Source organism: Vitis riparia, chromosome 17 (assembly GCF_004353265.1).
Source record: "Vitis riparia cultivar Riparia Gloire de Montpellier isolate 1030 chromosome 17, EGFV_Vit.rip_1.0, whole genome shotgun sequence".
NCBI classification, from domain to species: domain Eukaryota; kingdom Viridiplantae; phylum Streptophyta; class Magnoliopsida; order Vitales; family Vitaceae; genus Vitis; species Vitis riparia.
In genome coordinates, this window is record NC_048447.1 from 4,960,452 (window position 1) to 4,981,249 (window position 20,798).

At 36.7% G+C, this 20,798-nt stretch overlaps 2 protein-coding genes across 2 annotated transcripts in view; one reads left to right on the forward strand and one right to left on the reverse strand.

Annotated features, from left to right (window-relative positions):
* The window catches only part of LOC117904516, a 56,570-nt gene extending 41,881 nt beyond the window's left edge, over positions 1–14,689 (forward strand). The window contains exons 6-10 of the mRNA XM_034817151.1: positions 10,058–10,117; positions 10,679–10,743; positions 12,829–12,919; positions 13,501–13,603; positions 14,430–14,689. Of these exons, the coding sequence (XP_034673042.1) occupies positions 10,058–10,117; positions 10,679–10,743; positions 12,829–12,919; positions 13,501–13,560 (276 nt within the window). The 3' untranslated portion in view covers positions 13,561–13,603; positions 14,430–14,689. The remainder of the gene's footprint in view (positions 1–10,057; positions 10,118–10,678; positions 10,744–12,828; positions 12,920–13,500; positions 13,604–14,429) is intronic.
* An 860-nt stretch (positions 14,690–15,549) lies between these two features.
* Positions 15,550–20,158, reverse strand: LOC117904515 (glutamate decarboxylase-like). The gene is made up of 5 exons (XM_034817150.1): positions 19,852–20,158; positions 19,571–19,775; positions 16,710–17,379; positions 16,297–16,349; positions 15,550–16,216 (listed from the first exon to the last, which is right to left on the reverse strand). The coding sequence occupies exons 1-5, from the start codon at positions 19,935–19,937 to the stop codon at positions 15,713–15,715; spliced, it is 1,518 nt and encodes a 505-aa protein (XP_034673041.1). The 5' UTR covers positions 19,938–20,158; the 3' UTR covers positions 15,550–15,712.
* Positions 20,159–20,798: the final 640 nt, after the last annotated feature.

Genomic DNA, 20,798 nt, shown 5'->3' on the forward strand with positions numbered 1-20,798 from the left:
TGCCAAATTTCAACACTTCCCCTCAAGCTGGAAAATATATATCATATAATCCCAGCTTGCAAGTTAAGTCTTCGAAGTTAAGCCTAGGTAAAGCTTTGGTGAGGATGTCTGCGGTTTGATGCTTGGTAGGAACATAGTTCAATTTAACCGTCTCACTAGTCACCTTCTCTGTGATGAAGTGTCTGTCAATCTCAACGTGCTTGGTCCTGTCATGATGCACGGGGTTCTTTGCTATGCTTATAGCTGCCTGATTATCATACATCATCAGAATTGGAGATGAACTCGTTTGTCCCAGTTCACTAAGAACCCTTTTTATCCAAATCCCTTCATAGATTCCCTGTGCAAGAGCTCTGTACTCAGCTTCTGCACTACTTCTGGCTACAACTGATTGCTTCTTACTCCTCCAGGTAACAAGATTTCCCTAGACAAAAGAACAATATCCAGAAGTGGACCGCCTGTCAATGATGTTTCCTGCCCAATCCGCATCTGAGTATACTTCAGTGTCACAGTTCTCTGTCTTTCTAAAGAATAGACCTTTCCCTGGTATCATTTTTAAATATCTAAAAATCCTGTAGACTGCTTCCATGTGTTCCTCAGTGGGGCTGTGCATGAATTGACTTACAGCACTCACTGCAAAGCCAATATCTGGCCGAGTGTGTGAGAGATAAATCAAGCGCCCGACGACCCGCTGATATCTCCCCTTGTCTACCGGTGTACTTTCTTTCTCGATACCAAGTTTCTTCTGACTATCCATAGGAGTATCAATTGGTTTGCATCCAAGCATACCGGTCTCCTTAAGAAGATCGAGTATGTATTTTCTTTGAGAGACTACAATTCCCTTCCTTGATCTAGCCACTTCCATACTAAGGAAATATTTCAAATTTCCAAGGTCTTTAACTTCAAACTCCTCTGACAAATACTTCTTCAAATTCTGTAATTCCTCCATATCATTCCCAGATAGAATAATATCATCAACATAGACTATCAATATGGCCATTTTCCCGGCATGAGACTTCTTGACAAATAGAGTATGATCAGCCTGACCTTGTTTGTAGCCCAGCTTCAGGACTGCTTTTGTGAATCTATCAAACCAGGCTCGGGGAGATTGTTTAAGGCCGTACAAGGATTTTTGGAGTTTGCAAACCTGATTCTTTGTCATACTTCCTTCGAAACCAGGTGGTATTTCCATGTAGACTTCCTCTTCTAGGTCACCATTTAGAAACGCATTTTTTATGTCCAGTTGTTGCAAGCACCAATCTTGATTGACAGCCAATGAGAGAAGAATCCTAATAGTGTTCAGTTTTGCAACAGGAGCAAAAGTTTCCTGATAGTCTATCCCATAGGATTGTGTAAACCCTCTAGCTACCAAACGAGCCTTGAATCTCTCGACTGATCCATCTGCTTTGTATTTTATGGTGAAAATCCACTTGCACCCCACGGGCCTCTTCCCAACCGGCAAATCTGTGATAGTCCACGTCCCATTCTTCTCAAGTGCATCAATCTCATCTTGTACTGCCTTCTTCCATTCTGAAATTTTTAATGCCTCTTGTATTGTGTTGGGAACCTGAGTATCATCAAGAGAAGTAGCAAATGCTCTGTAAGATGGTGATAGCCCTTCATATGTAATATAATTCCCAATTGGATGATCTGTACATCTCCTAACACCCTTTCTCAATGCAATCGGCAGAGTAGAATCATCAATGCTGGGAATTAACACCTCTCCAGCCCTATCCTCACCTATGTTCTCTTCAAGAAGACTTGAATTGGAGTCAATATATTGGCCACATGTTGACTGTGATCCGTGCTCTAATTCCTGTCTTTTCCTTCTCCTGATGTGAACTTGTAAGTTCTCATTAGCAAGTTGTGGGGCTATAGGTTGAATAGGCATGGGAGACTGGATGGTCACAGGAGAAGGAACATTTGTGTGTTGGGCTGGCTGGACTGATGACGGCATAGGTGTGGACAACTCAGTGGGCGCAAATTGGGAAGGATTTGGTGACTCTGAGTGAAAAGAAGGTACACCCTCAAGAAGAGACTCCCAAACTTGATGTTCATTCATGCTTTCCCCTTGAACATGAGATTTGGGATAGAAGAAGACATGTTCAAAGAAAGAGACGTCCATGGTGGTGTAAAATCTTTTGTTGGTTGGAGAATAGCATTTGTACCCTTTTTGGGTTGGAGAATACCCTAGGAAAATGCACTTATTGGCTCGAGGAGCAAATTTGCTACGATTTTGAGGATACACATGAACGAATGCCGTGCAACCAAATACTTTGAGTGGTAAATCAGAAGAGGCTGCACGAGTGTGAGGAAATTGTTTTAAGAAAAGTTGATGTGGGGATTGAAAGGTAAGCACTCTGGATGGCATACGGTTAATCAAATAAGTAGCTGTGAGAATAGCTTCCCCCCAGAAATAGTTTGGAACATTAGAGGAAAACATAAGGCACCGGGCAACCTCCAAGAGATGTCTATTCTTGCGTTCAGCCACCCCATTTTGTTGTGGGGTGTCAACGCAAGAACTTATGTGGATAATGCCGTGATTTTGAAGATAAGTACTGAGACTACTAGTAAAGTATTCCTTTGCATTATCTGACTTGAGGACTTGAATTTTGGAATTGAATTGATTTTGAACCATAAGATGGAAGGTTTGAAAAATGTGCCCGACCTCTGACTTTTCTTTCATAAGGAAAACCTATGTTACCCGTGTATGATCATCAACAAATGTCACAAACCATCGAGTGCCAAAAATATTTTTTATTCGGGAGGGACCCCACACATCACTATGTACTAGAGAGAAAACAGTCGAAGGTTTGTATGGGTTTTGAGGATATACTGTTCGAGTATGCTTTGCAAATTGACAAATTTCACAGTGATAAGATGCTGGATTTTTATTGATAAATAATTTGGGAAACAATTTTGCAAGGTAAACAAAGTTAGGATGACCAAGGCGATAGTGTAACATTATAATCTCACTATCTTTATTGACCTTAGAATTTGACACAGAATTGAAAGACTCTAACATACTCTGAGACTGTACGCAACTTGCTTGAGAGACTTGGTTTGAGAATTGGCCACATGAGAGGAGGTAGAGCCCGGAACACAGTTCAGCACTGCCAATCATCTTCCCCGATTTCAAGTCCTGAAAAACACACAAGTTTGGATAAAATTTAGTAACACATTGGAGATCACGGGCCAATTTGCTAATGGACAAAAGATTACAATCCAAGTTTGGAACATGGAGGACAGAGTCAAGATATAAGTCTTTAGTAAGTTTTATAGAACCTGTCCCGGCAATTTTTGACTTTGAACCATCAGCAATATGGACGGATGAATGACCATTACTTGGCTTGTAATTTTGAAGAATGGCAGCATCTCCTGTCATGTGATCAGAAGCACCTGTGTCCACTATCCACGGCTTCATTCCTCCTTGATTAGCAGTGAAGGCTACACTGCCAACTTGGCTTAATAGTTTCTGTAGCATCTCCATCTGCTCTTTGTTGAATGGACTCGGCTCGGGAACAGATGTGCTCTCAGAGTTGGCAGCCACGTGTGCTCTGCCATCTCTGTCAGACCGTGGCTTTGGTTTCCAATAAGTCGGTTTGCCATGAAGCTTCCAGCAAGTCTCCTTATAATGGCCTGGTTTCTTACAATGATCACACCAAGGCCTATCCCGTTTCTGACGATCTCCACCACTACTATTAAATGACCGAGCAGCAAGGGCAGAGGCATCCAATGTTGGGGCAGGTTGCTCTTTGGATCCCATCATCACTTTCTTTCTACTTTCTTCACGCCTAACCTCTGAAAAAGCCTCCCTGAGACTTGGCAGGGGTTTAATGCCCATGATTCGGCCTCTAACATCATCCAATTCCCTGTTTAGTCCTAGGAAAAACTTGAACAGTCTCTTTTGTTCCACAATTTTCCTGTATGTTGCTGCATCATCAGAACATTTCCATGAGTGAGTCTCGAATAAGTCAAGGTGTTGCCAATACCTTGTGAGTGTGTTGTAATACTGAGTAACTGTCTGCTCTCCTTGGCGGAAGTCATGTAGGGCTGATTCAACCTGAAAAAGTTCTGAAGTATTTTCAGAACTTGAGTAAGTTTCTTTGGCTGCATCCCATATGTCCTTTGCAGTCCTAAACAGCAAGAAATTTTCACCTATGTCATTGTTCATGGAATTGATAAGCCATGACATGATCATACTGTTTTCAATCTTCCACTTCCTGAAACCCTGTTCTGTAGTTTCTGGCATGACTGCTTCTCCAGTGAGGTACTCATCCTTTCCTTTACCGCAAATGAACAGCAACACAGATTGTGACCACTATAAATAGTTATGGCCATTTAATTTGTGTCCTGTGATGAGAATAGGAGAGGAATCACTGCCACCAAGGTTTGGAATTTCAGATCTGCCCCCTGATTCTGGTGACGTGAGGCTGGATACTTGTGATGATGCCATTCCGTATTTTGTCATGGACCGGAAAGGTAGAAGAACACTTCCCAAGGCACGTGCAGGGATTGGAGTTGAGGAAAAATAGCCGGAGGACGTCGGAAAAACTGATCGGAGGGCCTACGGAGGCAAAAGAGGCACGTGCAGGGCTCGGATGGTAGAAACAGGTACGTAGGATGGCTGGTCGGCATCAGGCGAGCCTGGAGTAGGAAGCGTGTTGCCGGAAAGTGGCTCACGCTCCCTCACATGCCGGCGCGTGAGATGCAGTCGCCGGCTGGAAAAACGCGCATGGGCGGCGCGTGGATGGTTTTCTGGCTCCGGTGCTTTGGGAAAAGTTGGAGATCTCCTCCAGACGCTCCTTGCGGTGTGAAAAAAACCGTCGCCGGGAAATTTTTCCGGAAAAGTCGCCGGCGGTGAATGTTTTCTGACGACGATTCGACCGACCGGAAAGCGTTTTCTCCCTTGGCTCTGAGAATAAGGACTGATGACCGGAATGAGAGATGGCCAGAGAGAGAGATGGTCGGATTGAGAGATGGCCAGAGAGATTTGGCCGAAATGAATGATGGCCTGAATAAGAGGTGGCCAGAAGGGATTAGGGTTTTAGAAAACTGGCTCTGATACCATGAAGAATTTCTGAATTCCTTTATTGATCTTTTTAGGTACACACCATACACATATATATACACAAATGATTGAATAAGAAAATATCAATCTAGCTTGATTCTCTCCTAAAATTAGGAAACTGAATCATCCTAAATGATCTCTCCTTTTTTATTCCTAAAATACTTTCCTAAATTAAAACCCTAACTTTGAATGCCAAATTTCAACACTCTTGATAGGATCCTCAACAAGATAATAGAGTCCATCAATCTCCTTAGCACTACCAATCGTCCTCCTCGAGCATAGGTCTTGAAATTCATAATAAGATGGAAAAATTTTAGGAACACAATTCATGTCCCTTGCTAGTTTACTAATAGAAAGAAAATTGCATGAAAGATTAGGGACATGAAGAATGGATTCTAAAGTCAAAATTTTTGAAATAGGGACTGAACCCTTCCTTGCAACAGATGAAATGATCCATCCACAATTTTAATTTTGTGGTTACTGGACAAGGAGAATATGTCAAAAAAAAAATTTGACAAGCTCGTCATATGACCAAAAGCACCATAATCTATGATCCATGGTGTAAAATTTTTAGAATGAACACTTAAAGCACTAAGAGATTTACCTGTTTGTGTTAGAGAACAAGATGGTAAAGACTGATTGAATAACCTATACAGGTGCTCTAGTTTCTCTTTACCGAATGGAGATGCTTCAGTTATGATTTTTGGACTCAGTTGCAGCCTACATACCTTGGCCATTTCTCTCATGAAATCTGCCACTATTTTTCAAATTTTGTGTCTTCCCATGCAACTTCCAACAGGTGTCTCTAGTGTGCCATTGATTGTTACAATGATCACACCATATCTTCCCTTTACCCCCTGCATTCTTTGAGATCCCTTGACGACCAGCATTGGCAGCAGCACTGGCAGCAGAATTGATTGCAACAAGTGCTGAGTTCTCATGAATGGTTGAAGAAGAGCCTCCCATCATGACTGATCTGTGGCTTTCCTCCCTTCGAACCTCAGCAAACACTTTTCAAATAGAGGTAAAGGGCTCTTTACCAAGGATTCGTCCATGGACTTCATCTAATTCTTTATTCAGCCCAACAAGGAACTCAAACACTCGGTCCTTCTCCATCATCTTCTTAAAACATAGCACATACCCATTCAAATCCATAAAATAGGTCTAATTCTTGCCAAAGACCTTTCAAGATGTTGTAATATTTAGTCACACCTTCATCTCCTTACTTCATCTCACGGATCTTTGATTTCAACTCAAAGATTTGTGCTAAATTCCCAAGGTCAAATTAAGTTTCTATAACCGCTTCCTAGAGCTCTTTTGCTGTTGGTAAAAACATGTAAGTTTGACCTATCTCCGGCTGCATAGAATTCACTAACCAAACCATGATCATGGAGTTTTCTGAGTCCCATGTTTGTTGCACCGGTTAGATATCCTAGTTTCCCTTTCCCACGAATAAACAATTTAACGGACTGAGACCATCTAAGAAAATTCAGTCCACTTAGTTTATGAGTGGTGATGTGCAGTGAAGGACTATCATTGGTGCCATGAGATGAAACTTGAAATGGAGGCATTGATACCTATTGCGAGGAATCTCCAAAATTCTCCTCGTTAATTCCCAACATCAAATCCTCCTACCAGTAGCCTAATAGTTCTAGAAAAAAAAAAATCTGATACTTGAAACTCCTACCAGCAATAAATGTATCACTTACAGTAGAAAATTGGCTCTAATACCATGAAAGTTTGAGAGAAAAAAACTTGTTCCTCTATATCTTTGAAGTTTAGCATTACAACATATATATCAGACTACTCTCGAGTCCATGCAAAAGGAAGAAAATAATAGATATAGTTGTACAAATAATTACTACCTTGAAATCAGAAAAAAAAATAATAATAAAATTAAAAACATTGACTCAGTTGATTCTATCCCCTAATTTACTCCAGTAAATCAAATCACAACATCCGATTTACAGCACTAAATCAAATCTCCCACATATTTTATGATTTTCCACACATTTACATTAGTAGCCAAAATGAATATAGTGAGGGTGTTATTATCCCTAGTAGTTAGCTTAAATTGGCTTTTACAACAATTTGATGTAAAAAAAGTCTTCTTGCATGGAGACTTAGAAAAGGAGGTACATATAGATGTTTCACCTAGATTTACACACAAGACAGGGTCAAATAAGGTGTGCCAGCTCAAAAGTCCCTATATGGACTGAAGCAATCTCTGCGGACAATGGTTTGATAGATTTACCAAGTCAATGATCAAGAGGGGATATCAACAAAGCCAAGGGGATCACACTCTATTAATCAACCATTTCACTCAAAGCAAGGTAATGGTTCTAATAGCTTATGTTGATGATATTGTGGTAATTGGAGATGATTTAGAAGAGAATGGTAAACTGAGGGAGTACCTTGCAAATGAATTTGAAGTTAAAGACCATGGAAGTCTTAGAAACTTCCGAGAAATTGAGGTTACAAGGTCAAAATAGGGGATGTTTATTTCTCGGCAAAAATATGTACTTGATTTACTTAAGGAGAAGGTTCACTTGGTTGTAAGCTTGAAGTCAACCATAAACTAGGGGAGAAGAAGGAAGAAGTGGCTATTGATGGAGGGACATATCAAAGGATGGTAAGGAAACTAATTTGTCTATTACACACAAGACCGACATTATGTACACAATGTTGTGAGTCAATTCATACACTCTCCATTACAATCCCACGTAGACATTGTATACAAAATACCTACCTTAAAGCATCCCCTGGCAAAGGTGGCAAAGTCGTAAAGTACCACAACACTGGTAATCTACAGCTAGAGGCTACAAAGATGTGGATTGGGTAGGTTACCTTGTTGATAGGAGGTCTACACTAAGGTATTGGAAGGAAATTTAGTCACTTGAAGGAGCAAGAAGAAATCAATGTCAAATTCAAGGCCATGACACTTGTGGTTTACAAGCTACTATGGTTAAAGTCAATGCTTATAGATCTGAAAGTGAAAGTTCAAGATCATATGAGGCTTTTTTGTGATTATAAGGCAACCATAAACATAGCTCACAACCCCGTTCAACATGATAGAATTAAACATGTGGAAATAGACAAACACTTTATTAAGAAAAAATTATTTGGTGGACTAATTTGCATGCCCTACGTTTCAACAACCAAACAACCAGTTGATGTGTTTACCAAAGGATTAGTAGGGATCCTTTTTCATAAGTTCTTAGATAAGTTGGTACTGCAAAACATTTTGCATCCACTTGAGGGGAAGTGTTGAAACATTCTGGTGATAATCTTGGGATTGTGGTTGAGTTGTGTTTGAATATTTTGTATTTATTTTCTTCCTAAAATAGAATTGTATAGTTGGGTGTTTGACTAAGAATTATTCTGTATCCCTCGGATTCTGCTGTAAATAGGTAGTAATGTTTCCCTTTTTTGATCCTAGAAGGTCAACCTTGATTATAACATTATGTACATTCCTTCGAGTAATAGAAGTGAAAAATTCTATCTCAATTTTCATTCTTCTTTGTGATCTTCGAACAAGTTGGAAATGTCCTATGAAACTATACTGTGACGACAGTTAACTATCAGAATAGCCCACAATCCAATTCAACATGACAAAACTAAGTGCATTGAAATTGATCATCATTTCATCAAGAAGAAATTGTATAGTGGGTTGGTATGCACCCCCCATATATCCTCAGAAAGATAGTTGGCAGAGATATTGACCAAGGTACTTGCAGCTCAATCATTCTAATCTGTCACAAACAAGCCAGGAATGAAGAATATTTACTCATAGCTTGAGGAGATGTGTTGAAGAATCGGTGTAGTAATTGTCAGATTGTACAGCCTAAATAGGCTGAGATTTTGAATGGAATTTATTTCTTTTTCTGTACTGTTGACTTGATTTACTTCTCAGTTTAATTCCTATAACTAGGGACTAATTAAGTAATTTATTTCATGTAATTCGTGGCTATTTTAGTGGAGTAATAATTTTAGACCTAGAATAGAGTAATTTCCTTTTCCTTTTCCCATTGTAAACATCATAAATAGGGTGTAAATATACCCAGTGAATATACAAGCATTATCCAAAAATCATTCTCTTTTGTCATAGGTTTCGATGGGGAAGTTATAGGCACCTTTGCATACTTTGTATCTAGCCTACTGCACTTAATTTTCTCTACAGTATTGGCATTAGAAGTATTTATCATGCACTTTTGGACTATTGAAGATTCTTTTCCATTTTTTTGGATATAAAAAAATAGCCTAGGAACACTAAAGAGTTAGCCATTTAGCTGAGGTCCCAAATATTATCTAGAAGAGTGATATCTAGTTAATATAGTAAAGGGTAGGATAGAGTCATCATGAGGCCGTCATCTATTGGCACATCTGAGGCTCCCTAGATAGAAAAATGCATCATTGATGCTCTTCACAAGGTTGTATCCTTGAAATACCTTGGACAGAGGATCATTGTCTAGACACCCCATGCATGGGGCACATCTCAATTCTTCTTGTCAAATTTTCTCTACTGATTTACTTTTTATGCCACATGCTACTTAGTGAGAGTCACATGTTGTGAATTGACAAATTATTTTGCCATGTATCAACTTATTTTAGGTCTACTAATAAAATAGGCAGATTTTCTAATATTTCTTTCTTCTTAATACAAATGTGCTTGTGGCTCATTAAACTAGATCATAACCAAGCTGCTAAATAATGTTCACTTGCTTAACCATATGTTATCTTTTCTAAAACTTTACTGGGGTAGATTTTCTTTAGATGTCAATTACTGCACCATAGATTTGGTCATCTTCTGCTTGGCTTTATTTGTTGATCACTATTTAGGTTTGCTGGAATATTAAATTTTACCCTCTTCTTTTAATTGAAAATATGAGAGACAGCTACCCTGGCTGATATACCATAATATGATTGATACCAGCTCAGCAATCTTCTGGTTGTGACAACTAACCTGCCTCCTGTACTATATGGTTTCAGGGAGGACAATTAGCAGCTATTAACCTGGAGTCCCGTGCAGCCTTGCTTGCAGCAAAACAGGTGTGTCTTTTTGATGATTTACATTGCCATAAATGCATTTTCACATCTTCAACATATGTTGCCACTAAATAATGTATTACTATATTATAGAATGTCTTGAAAATGGGTGATTATTAATAGGAGCATCAACAGACAATCTTATATATGGGGTAGTATGGAATGTACGGCTGCTGCTACATGTATACATACAAAAAGATGCTGGTATATTTGAGGCAATGTATCTTGTAATTCATAACAGTATATTAATTACCTCAGAATTTTATCTATTGCTAAAATTCACTGTTTTCTTGATAAACTTCTTCTAGTATTTGAGATATTTGATCCTGTAACGTTTGAATCAATTTAGCAGAGTATCAATAGTAAGAAATCATATTTATTGTTTTAATATTAGAAAAAATAAAATGCCAGGAAAGAGGAAAGGTAATTGCTTAAGTTGTGGTAATATAATTATTGTAAAATATTAATACTCCTATTTATTTTGATCTAGTAGGACAGTAAATATTTGCTTGACATTTCTTACTGTTTCAGTGTCAGTTCTCTCACTGTCAATTATTGGACCAGGGTTTTGCAGGTGCTGCATCCAGATACCTAGGATTGAGGAGCACAATCGCATTATTTGGCCCAGTGTAATTTCTCTTATGCCTTGTGCTCCTTTTCTTGTTAAGAACAATGGCATTATATTTAAAGTGGAAGAATGTGGTATAAGCAGTTGTGGTTGCTGACTCGGCAATGGGGACACACATTATGCTAGTTATTTTGAAAAGCTCAAAAATTAGAAAAAAAATAATTACAAGAAAATGAACTTAACAAACTATTAAGAAAACGTCTATCACATTTGATATTGTTTAAATAGATGTAAAACCATGTGTTTGATTTGATTTATAGTAGTTTTAAGAATTAGAAACTCTTAAAACACTACAATTTCCATTTTTATGTACAATTCCAATTTTTGATAATTGGTGTATTTATTGGAATTGTAGCCTTCTAAATAAGAACGAATTTTTTAAAAATAAAAAATGAAAATAATAAGAAGAAATGTGATTGATAAAAAGTGCAATAATTGTTTGAAAAGAAGTCATTGTAAATTTTTTATTCCTAATCATGGATTGAGTCATTTTTTCTTGATTGATATGAAGAGTCTGAAAATTGTAGACATTCTCTGTTTTTTGCCTCCTGTTTTTGTCATATTTGAGTCGTAGTTTTGTGAACCCAAGAAAGACCTACCAAGTAGAAGAATCACTGCCACAACCCCAAGACAACAACATGGTTGAGGGAAAGATGGTCCAGGGTGGGGGTGGTGGGGTGTTTGATTGGGGTTGAGGGTGGATGCTGAATCCAAGAAATACTTATCAAGTAGGAAAACCACTGCCACAACCCCAAGATAACAACACAATGGACAAAAAACTCTCAAGGCACAAGGCACGGCAGGCTGATGGTTTGTTTAGGTCTCTTAGCCTACAGCAAGTTGTCAATATTAACCTACTTTATTAACCACTAACCATGCACTGACTTTGACTTTGTAGGAGTTTTAGATGTTCCAATAATCTAACCATGCGGAGACTATGACCCTTGTATGAGTTATAGATGTCTCAATAATCCTGATTTAAGAAATGGGTGCTGAAGTGAGACGCGTGCGCGCGTCTGTGCTTGTGTTTGTGTGCCTACTTCTTGGTTCTCTAAGTTTTTTTCTTTGTTGTTTGTGCACTTCTTCCACAAACCAGCCACTTTTTTCTTTATATTTCTAACCTAAACCTATTTTTTTTCCCCTTTTTTTCCTTTGTCTGGTAAGTAACTTGTTTCTAGTTTCTATCTAGAGGCCACCATTCATATACCCAAAACCTTGATTTAATGCTGTCCAGAAATTTCAGAATTTTTTTTCTGAAATTTCTACATATATTTACATGCAAAACTTGCTTCAGTCCATACAATTCTAAAACCACAAAACTTGAGGTGAGCTTCTCAACCTCCTTTACTACACCTATGTTAATAAGCTCGCTCATTTCCATATTTATTTTTAAACCTGAAACAACTTCAAAATACAGCCTTCTCAATCTCCATTACCACTTCTTGCACTGAAACCCACAGGAGTAGGATTAAACACATGAAGCACTTCGAGTAAATCTCAAATTAAAAAAATTAATCTATATTATTATGCAGATAGTGGTGGAGCAACCTGATTCCATACATTGATCAACTTTGGCTCACCTTTTAGGTGTTAAATGCAGCATCTTTGACTAAAATTAAGCTCAAAAACTTGATTAGTAATGCTTGATAGAAAAGGGAATACCCTGAGTTAAAAGAGCTGATTAGCATTCAAATAAGATGATAAAATTCTCTACTTGACCTATAGAAAATTGCATATTTGAGTGTTAATCAAAAACTCATAATCTATGAGCTTCAAATAATGGTAGTGGGCTATGAGAACACAATAGTCCAGATTTGGGGTTCATGTGCTCTTAAAGAACAGGGTTGCAATTGGAGGTTTTGACACTAATGATTCTTTTGATTCAATGGTTAAGCTAATCAATCTGAAAAAAATATCTTCTAATAATGAGTTTTTTCAAATGGAGTGTCCTTTTGAAAAACGCTTCCTGATATCAGCTTTGTTACTTCAAAAGTCAGATCAGCTTCCTCACAAAGGTTTGTAAATTTTGTTTGCATTTTCTGGTTTCACTGTTTGACCAGTTTGTATCCATTGGTGTCTCATGCAGGCTGTGGGGAACATTTTTGGCAGATGTTGTCATTCAAATGCTTGGAACTGATTATGCTAGAATCCTTCGTGCAATTTATGCATTTGCTCAGGTGATATATGATCTTGTGTGCATGATTTTGTGAAGTTGGTGTTGCATGCATGCAGGTTTTATGCAGATAAAATATAACACAGTGGAACTTATGCTAGTAACATTAGTTGAATTTTTGGTCATAGATTTGGCTGTAACAATCTAAGTGGTCAAACTATAATTGGTAATAAAATGTACTCCAATCCTTAAGTAACACCGTTGAGCCTATGATGGTCAAAATTAAGGCCATAGATTTGGTTGTCAGAACTTGTGCTCTCTCTCTCTCTCTCTCTCTCTCTCTTATGTAGTTGTGTATTTTTCATGTCTTGTCATCTTGAGTCTATGATAATATATCATGGATCATGTTTAGATCATTGATACGAGCTTCCATGATTATTTCTCGTCTCAGGTTTTTCAGCAGTCAGTCTGGTATCATGACATCTAAGCACAATCTCTATATTTTGGGAAAATGGACCCAATTTTACATTTCAGTTAATACAAACAAGCCATTTTCTATTGGATGTCTACCATGCATATTGATATATTCTTTTCAGTTGACTAAAGTTAGCTTTATTTATTTATTATTTTAATTTTTTGCTTCAGATCCGTATTACCCGCACATATAGGTTGCCATCAGATGGTGATCGAGAATTTTATTGCTGATCAAGAGCTTCACTTGGTTCTTAAATTTTAATGACACTTAAAGGTATTTTCTAATTATTTACTCTTTTAAGTGGCCATCTTAACTTAATAGGCATCATCCTTCATATTTTGATACTGTTGTATATATTTTCCAGTATTAGAACTGCAGTCTTTACCCTTACGTTTCAATGTCCTAACGATTTAACATAATGGAAATCAAAGAATTAACTAATCACATCGTGGAAATCAAAGAATTAACCAATCTTGTGGTCTCAAAACATTGGTGTAAAAATTATAGGGATTGTTGTTCTCTCTTTTTTCCTATGGAATATATGTCTTTTTATTAGGAAAGGTGGACTAGGTGAGTTAAAAGAAAAGCATGCAACTCTTCTCCATTATATGTAACTTTATGATAATGGAATGTGGCCTTTTTAGATCTTTAGAATGAGAAAAGTGATTATTTCCTAAAACTGGCTTCAATTTCAATAAATCATACCAGAGAGTTTGTTCTTAGAATGCTTGAAAGAATATGGTCCTTACAAATGGAATTGGGGTATCCTCATGAACCGCGGTTTCCTTTAAGACAATTCTAAAGGATTTTTAGACATTTAGATCTTTAACAAGAAGCCACCTTTCCATATCTACTGAATATCTTTTGCCTACAAAACCTCCTAAATGCAATATCTAAGTGTGAACTATCAAATTTGAGATTAAAAAAAAAAGTTGTGCAGTTGTGCTCAAATCAGATACCAAACACTTTGGAGATCTGAAGCCACAATGTTGTGGCTTGGGGTTAAAACCTGATTTTATTTGAATTGTTCTCTTGCATTTTAATATTGAGGTTAGATACTTCAATATTATTCTAACATATATATGTCTTATATTCGAAGGTTTGAAAATGAGATGTGTGGGTCAGACCTAGGTTTGTGTCTCTTGCATCGACAAATATCCCAAAGCTTCAATGAAGGTAAAAGTCCCGTCTACATCTGTGGTTTTCTTTTAGGGCTTTTAGTTTTTTTAAAGCTTATAGCAGTTAGCTATCCCTGCCAGAACCATCTTTGGCTTGTGTTGATATTGTAGAATGAGACACTTAGATAATATTTGTTTAGACTCTAGTTTTTTACTCTTTTGTTTTATTTGTTAATTTGTATATTTTTGTCTCTAAGATGTTACATAAAAAAAAATCATTGAATTATTAGAAGAAATTTTTCTTTCAAATGATGCTTGGAAGGTTCACCTCTCTTCTCTGATTATTGTTACTCCTTATTGTGAGACAATCATACTTGAGCAAAATTCACAACCATGCAAAATCAAAGGGAAGACAAACTAAGAAGAACCAACTAAACAACTATGCATGATAGACCACATGTACCTCCCATTTATATGCCTTCAAGGCAGCTTTAGAATGTTAAAGTTTCATCCTTTCACTGTCTCTGTATTAGATAATCAAATAAATATAAGGCTTGATGAATAGAATTCAAATTGAAGGTGGTTTTGGAGAGCTCAACTGATTCAAGTATAGTTTTTTTGACCAATTGAAGCTTATAAATCATTGGATTTTGTTTTTTTTTTTTTTTTTTTCTAGTATTTATTTATTTTTTATAACTGAAGAACCTTCCATGACCAAACCCCTCCATGGAGATCCAAACCTTGGGGTGCTAACCGTGCTAGTAACAACTAGCACTGGGCAAATCAGGGTATTTTAGAAAGACTTCATCTGCAATCTTCAATTTATATGTAATCAGTGTTCAAGAACGTTATCAGTTCATTTACAAACAACTTAGGATGAAATTTGCCAATTAGAAATCCTGAGAACATGTTTTCTTTTCTTTGGCTCAATCAAAGGTAGTGGTCTTAAAATGTTTTACTTGGTTTATAAGTTTTTCAACTGCCAGTTAATGTCTTACGATGTTTATTACGGTAGTTTATTGGGCTTAGAGGATGATTATATAGAGTCTACACATTGTTGGAAGCTCTATCTCCAACTTTCATCTTTCACTCGTGGATCACTTGAAACGTGAATAACACAAAATGGTTTTAGATAAGCACAAGTTAAGATGAGAAAGATTCCACAATAAGCTTACTAAAAAGAGAGAGAGAGAGAGAGAGAGATCCCCATTTCTGACACTCCAGATACAAACAAGGAACATTTAGAAGACGCATTTGGAGTGGTCTAGCAGACTCCGCTGGTCTTTTTCCTATCCACTACCCTCTTCCAATACATGGCAATCTCCTCACGATTCTCCATCACAGTCTTCTTATTCAACTTCTCACTTCCCTCACCCTCACCCTCCCGTGTTTCATCCACAGTAGCTATCACATGGGTAGCTCTAGTGGTGGCCCGACTCTGGACTGCATCCATCTCCCTCATTACTTTCTCAATGTCTGAAAGCAGTCTCTCTGCCAGGCTTCGGCTGAAGTCCTCCCTTACCACCACCCTCAGGACAGCAATATGTTCGGCATCGGGTGGCATGGTGTATGCTGGAATGATCCACCCATACCTTCTCAGATTATTGGATATATCAAACACAGTGTAGTTGCTTGTGTCTTTAAGAGAGAAGGCCACCAGGGGCACCCCAATATCCTTGGAGACAATTTCAAACCGTCCTGTCTCCACTAGTCCTTGTTTCAGCACATTTGCGTTGTCCATGCAGTTTGTCATGATGCTCTTGTAACCCTACATAACCAAAACTCAATCATACAAGATTGCAAACAGACCCACAACTTACAAGGAATAATTATAGTTATAAAGATTACCTCAAACCCGAGTCTTATAAACTGATAATATTGAGCAATTATTTGGCTAGAACCTGCCATCAGACACAATGGTCATTTGAATGCTGTAGAAAACACAATGTAACTCTTTGGCTCAAACTAACTCAAAACTTTTAACCCAATAATCAACTCAACAGGTTTGGTTTTTCATTGAATTGAACCAATAATTTAAAAGTTGAAAGACTGACTTATATTGGTTGAGTTTGATTCATCTCCGCTGGGATGATCATTTTGTGTTTTTTGCCACCCCTGACTTGTTAGCGGTTTTTGACATTAGACTGAAGCATCCTGAAGATACTTTGTTATCTTAATTTTTGGGAGAAAACAATTACCAACTAGGCTCTCTGAATGTTTACTGGGCTTCGATGAAGGCAATCAACTTGTTAGAAATTTACCTTTGGAGAAGTTGAGGGTGAAAGTAGGTTGATCAGATCCCAGGTAGTTTATGTGAAATATAAGCTCCTCTGGCAAGTCATCTTTGGTCCTCCACACCACCCACCCCACACCTGCATACACCAGGCCATACTTGTGACCACTCACATTGATACTCTTGACTAGTGGCAGACGGAAATCCCATTCCAGATCCGGGTACAGGAATGGAGCTATGAACCCTCCGCTGGCAGCATCAACATGAATCGGGGTGCCCCATCCTGTTTCCTTATTCTTTTTGGTAAGAAGCTCGTTCAGGAGCTTCACATCCTCAAACTCTCCGGTGAGTGTTGAGCCCAGAATGGCTGCAACACAAATGGTGTTCTCATCCACCATCTCTACTGCTTTCACAGGGTCCATCACATAGTACCCCTCTCTCAGCTTCACCTCCTTTAGCTCAACCTCAAAGTACCTTGCAAACTTCTCCCAGCAAACCTGGACGTTTGCTCCGGTCACAATGTTGGGTTTGTCATAGGGTTTGCCCTCTGATTTTCTCTTCTGCTGCCACTTCCTTTTGAAAGCTAATCCTGCCAGCATGATCGCCTCCGATGAGCCCACAGTCCCCACACCAATTGCTGTTTCATTCTCACCCACTGGAGCATTGAAGAGGTGGGCAATCATGTTCACGCACCGGTTCTGAAGAATTCAATTTCTTTATTAATTCACTTCTAACGATCAAACTACAAATTTAAAGGTATATCCGGAATATGCTGCAAGAAGGAATGAGATTGAAAATGAGAAATTTATTCCATTTCGGTTCATTACTGTGTGTTTGGATTACTAATAAAAATTGAAAAAAAAAGTCATTATTAAGATCTCTTTTACATGATATTACAACTCATTCTTAGTTTTATCTCCTATTCATGCACAGTAGAGGGATGCTAAGGAACGAAAATAAGAGAGGAAATAAAAGTTAATTACAATATCAAATTAAAATCCCTACAAAAATAAGTGGTTAGTTAATGAATTTTTTATTTGTGATTCATGGAATCCAAATACAACAATAAATGGGAAATGGAATGGAGTTCCCATTCCCTTCCCTTGTTCTAAAGTTCCAAGCATGCTCTTAAAGAGAACATCATGTGCATGTTTGGTAAACCAACTTAAAAACTTAAATGGTGTAATAACTTAATTTAAATTATTAAGTAAATTAAGTATATTTAATAAAATAACTTAATAACGTGACTTAAAAGTAAAAAAAATAACTTCAAGTAATAAATAAAAATAATTAACTTATTCATATATACACATCTTTATTTTACTTTTTTATGACAATTTACATTAGTTATCTTCATGATCTCTTTCACCGTTTCACGACCTTTATTATTACTTAACATTTTTTGGGCTAATTATAATTTATGAACATAAATATATTAATTTGATAATTTTGAATAAATTTTAAGGTAATTTTATCAAACAACTTTAATACTTAAAATAAAAATTAAGTAATAAGTTGTAAATCAATAACTTAAATATAGTTTAACTTAAACTTAAGTCATTATCTTACTAAACACCTCATAAATATTCTATCTTGTTTTTCTACGTGAGTCATGACTATTATTGAAAATTTTTCAAAGATCCAAAGGAAGTTCTTTTCAACTATTTTTTAGAATGAAAGGAAAATATAAAAATATGAAAATATATTTTTTTTTTTAAAAAAAAAAAAAGAAAAGAAAAAACACAATAAAAAAACGATTTCCTTATTATTTCATTCTCTCTCCACCATGCCTAAAATCTTTCGAATATACTTTCTTATATGTTTCTATAAATTTTCTCTTATTGACTTAGGTAAACAGATTTATTAATTTTTTTTAAATAATTTGAAACTCAAAAACCAATTTAATTAATATTGAAAAGTTACAGACCAATTTGAATGACTTTTCACCGGATATATAAAGATTATAAATTAAGTAAAACATAATTTGAATGGTTAACAAGTCTAGCACTTTAAAAAAAGAAAATCTAAAAACTCAAATACCAATTCAGCTAATACCAAACATTTATAAAAGTTAGGAGAGGACTCATTATGATTGTTTTTCAATAATTAGTAAGAGTGACTATTTAATGTTTAATAATTTAAAGTGATTTTAACTTAAATTATATTTAAGTTATTTAATTTAATGATTTAATGACTTAAATATAATTTAACTTAAAATTAATTTGTATTAAGTTTTATGAAATGTCCTCTGACCTCGGTCTTCTTATTGGTCAATTGGGAGTTTCAGCATGGGGTTAGACTATTTTTGCAGAAGAAATTTGGAATTTAAAAATCTCTTCACACCAAAACATTTTAAAAAGAAAAAAATAATAAGAAGAAATAAAAAAACCCTACCAAGCCTTGGATTTTGCCTTTTAGTTAGGCCTTATATGAAAAAAATAAAAAAATAAAAATAAAAACAACAACATGATGTGGACCAACAAGCTGATTATGTTCAATTTCAATTCATCCTTGTTTTATATTTCATATTAGATAAATCAATATTTATATTTGCTTTTTCTTTACTTGGTACAAGTTTCAATCTATTATTATTCCTCAGTCAAAATCCAAGTTGAACGTGGTCCTTTTCGGACTAGATAAACACTAAATTTATTTATTTTTCAGAAAAGAAAAAAAAAAAAAAACCAAGGCGAAATCTTACTATAAGAGTTTAGGAAGTGTTTCTACACCTTTTAACACTTAAAATTTTTTATATTTTAAATATAAAAAAAAAAAAAATAGAAACAATTACTGTCAGTCGCATTATAGATTAGTTTCATCATTTGTAAACCCTAGATCCAAGGAAGAAGAACAGTCATTAATAGATAGAAAGAGGAGGGAGAGAAATGCCTGAAGTTCAGTGGTGACTGGATACTCATCCATGTCCACATAGTTCTTGTTAACGGAAGCCATCATCAGCTTATCACACTCCTCCTCCATCCAAGTTGTCACGAAAGACGCCAAGTTCAGTCTTGGGTTACCATCCAGCATCAGCTCATCGCTTATTATCTGAAACGCCGCCTCCTTCGGTATCGATCTCTCCGGCATCTTAAATCTACCAATTCAATAATTAACAATTATATTTCCTAAGCACCCATGCGATACTTAAATTGAGAATCTTAATATCTTACTTTGGTAGAGGATCTCTGACATATCTGGAAGCGAAGGTGGCGTGTAAATGCTCTGAGGAGTCGGAGATGGTGGTACTGATCACCATTTTTCTTTTTTCTTCTTTCGGATTTTGGAGAGAGGAATGGATTCGAGATGGTTGGTGGTGCTGCCCTTTCTAGTTTTTAGAGAGAAGATGGAGTTCTTCTTTCGGATTTTGGAGAGAGGAATGGATTCGCGATGGTTAGTGGTGCTGTCCTTTCTAGTTTTTAGAGAGAAGATGGAGAGCGTGAGTGGAGAGGTTGTTGAGACTTGAGAGGAGGTCCCAAAATTTAATTCGTAGCATTGAGATTAGAAAACTGTTTCCATTTTGGGTTGGCTTGTAGTGATGGAGGGTGCTACGAATGCCTTCACACTTGTCCACGTGTGCCTTTTGACGGACGGTTTTGAATAAGTAGTTGAGTGCTCATCATTGCAACGTGTCCGTAGGTGGTTCTACCGTTAATCTAACGGATGGAATTTTGGATACGTTTCATCTCCGATTTAATGCCGCGGTCCCACGCTTCATCCTTTGGGCACATAGGACAACAGGAGGAAGGAAGAGAGGAGTGCCGACACGAAAGAAACCAAAGGAGATGACCTGTCGTGGTGGAGTTCATGATAAATTACTTTTATTATTTAAAAAAAATGATGAAAATAACTAGCTATTGCAGTTTTGTTTGACACGTTAAAACCAACATAAACCAATGATGATTTTAATATCAAATATACTATAAAATCTATATTTATAAGGTTAGTTTTAAGCTTCATTTATTTTCACAGTAAAAACTAAAACCAATAATTCTAATTATTATTGGATGATAAAAATAAAATAAAGCAGGAAGCATTACTTTGTCAAATATAAAGCAGTGACAAGCCATAAAGAAATATAAAGAAGTGACAAGCCATAAAAAAAGATGGTGGTCCTCTC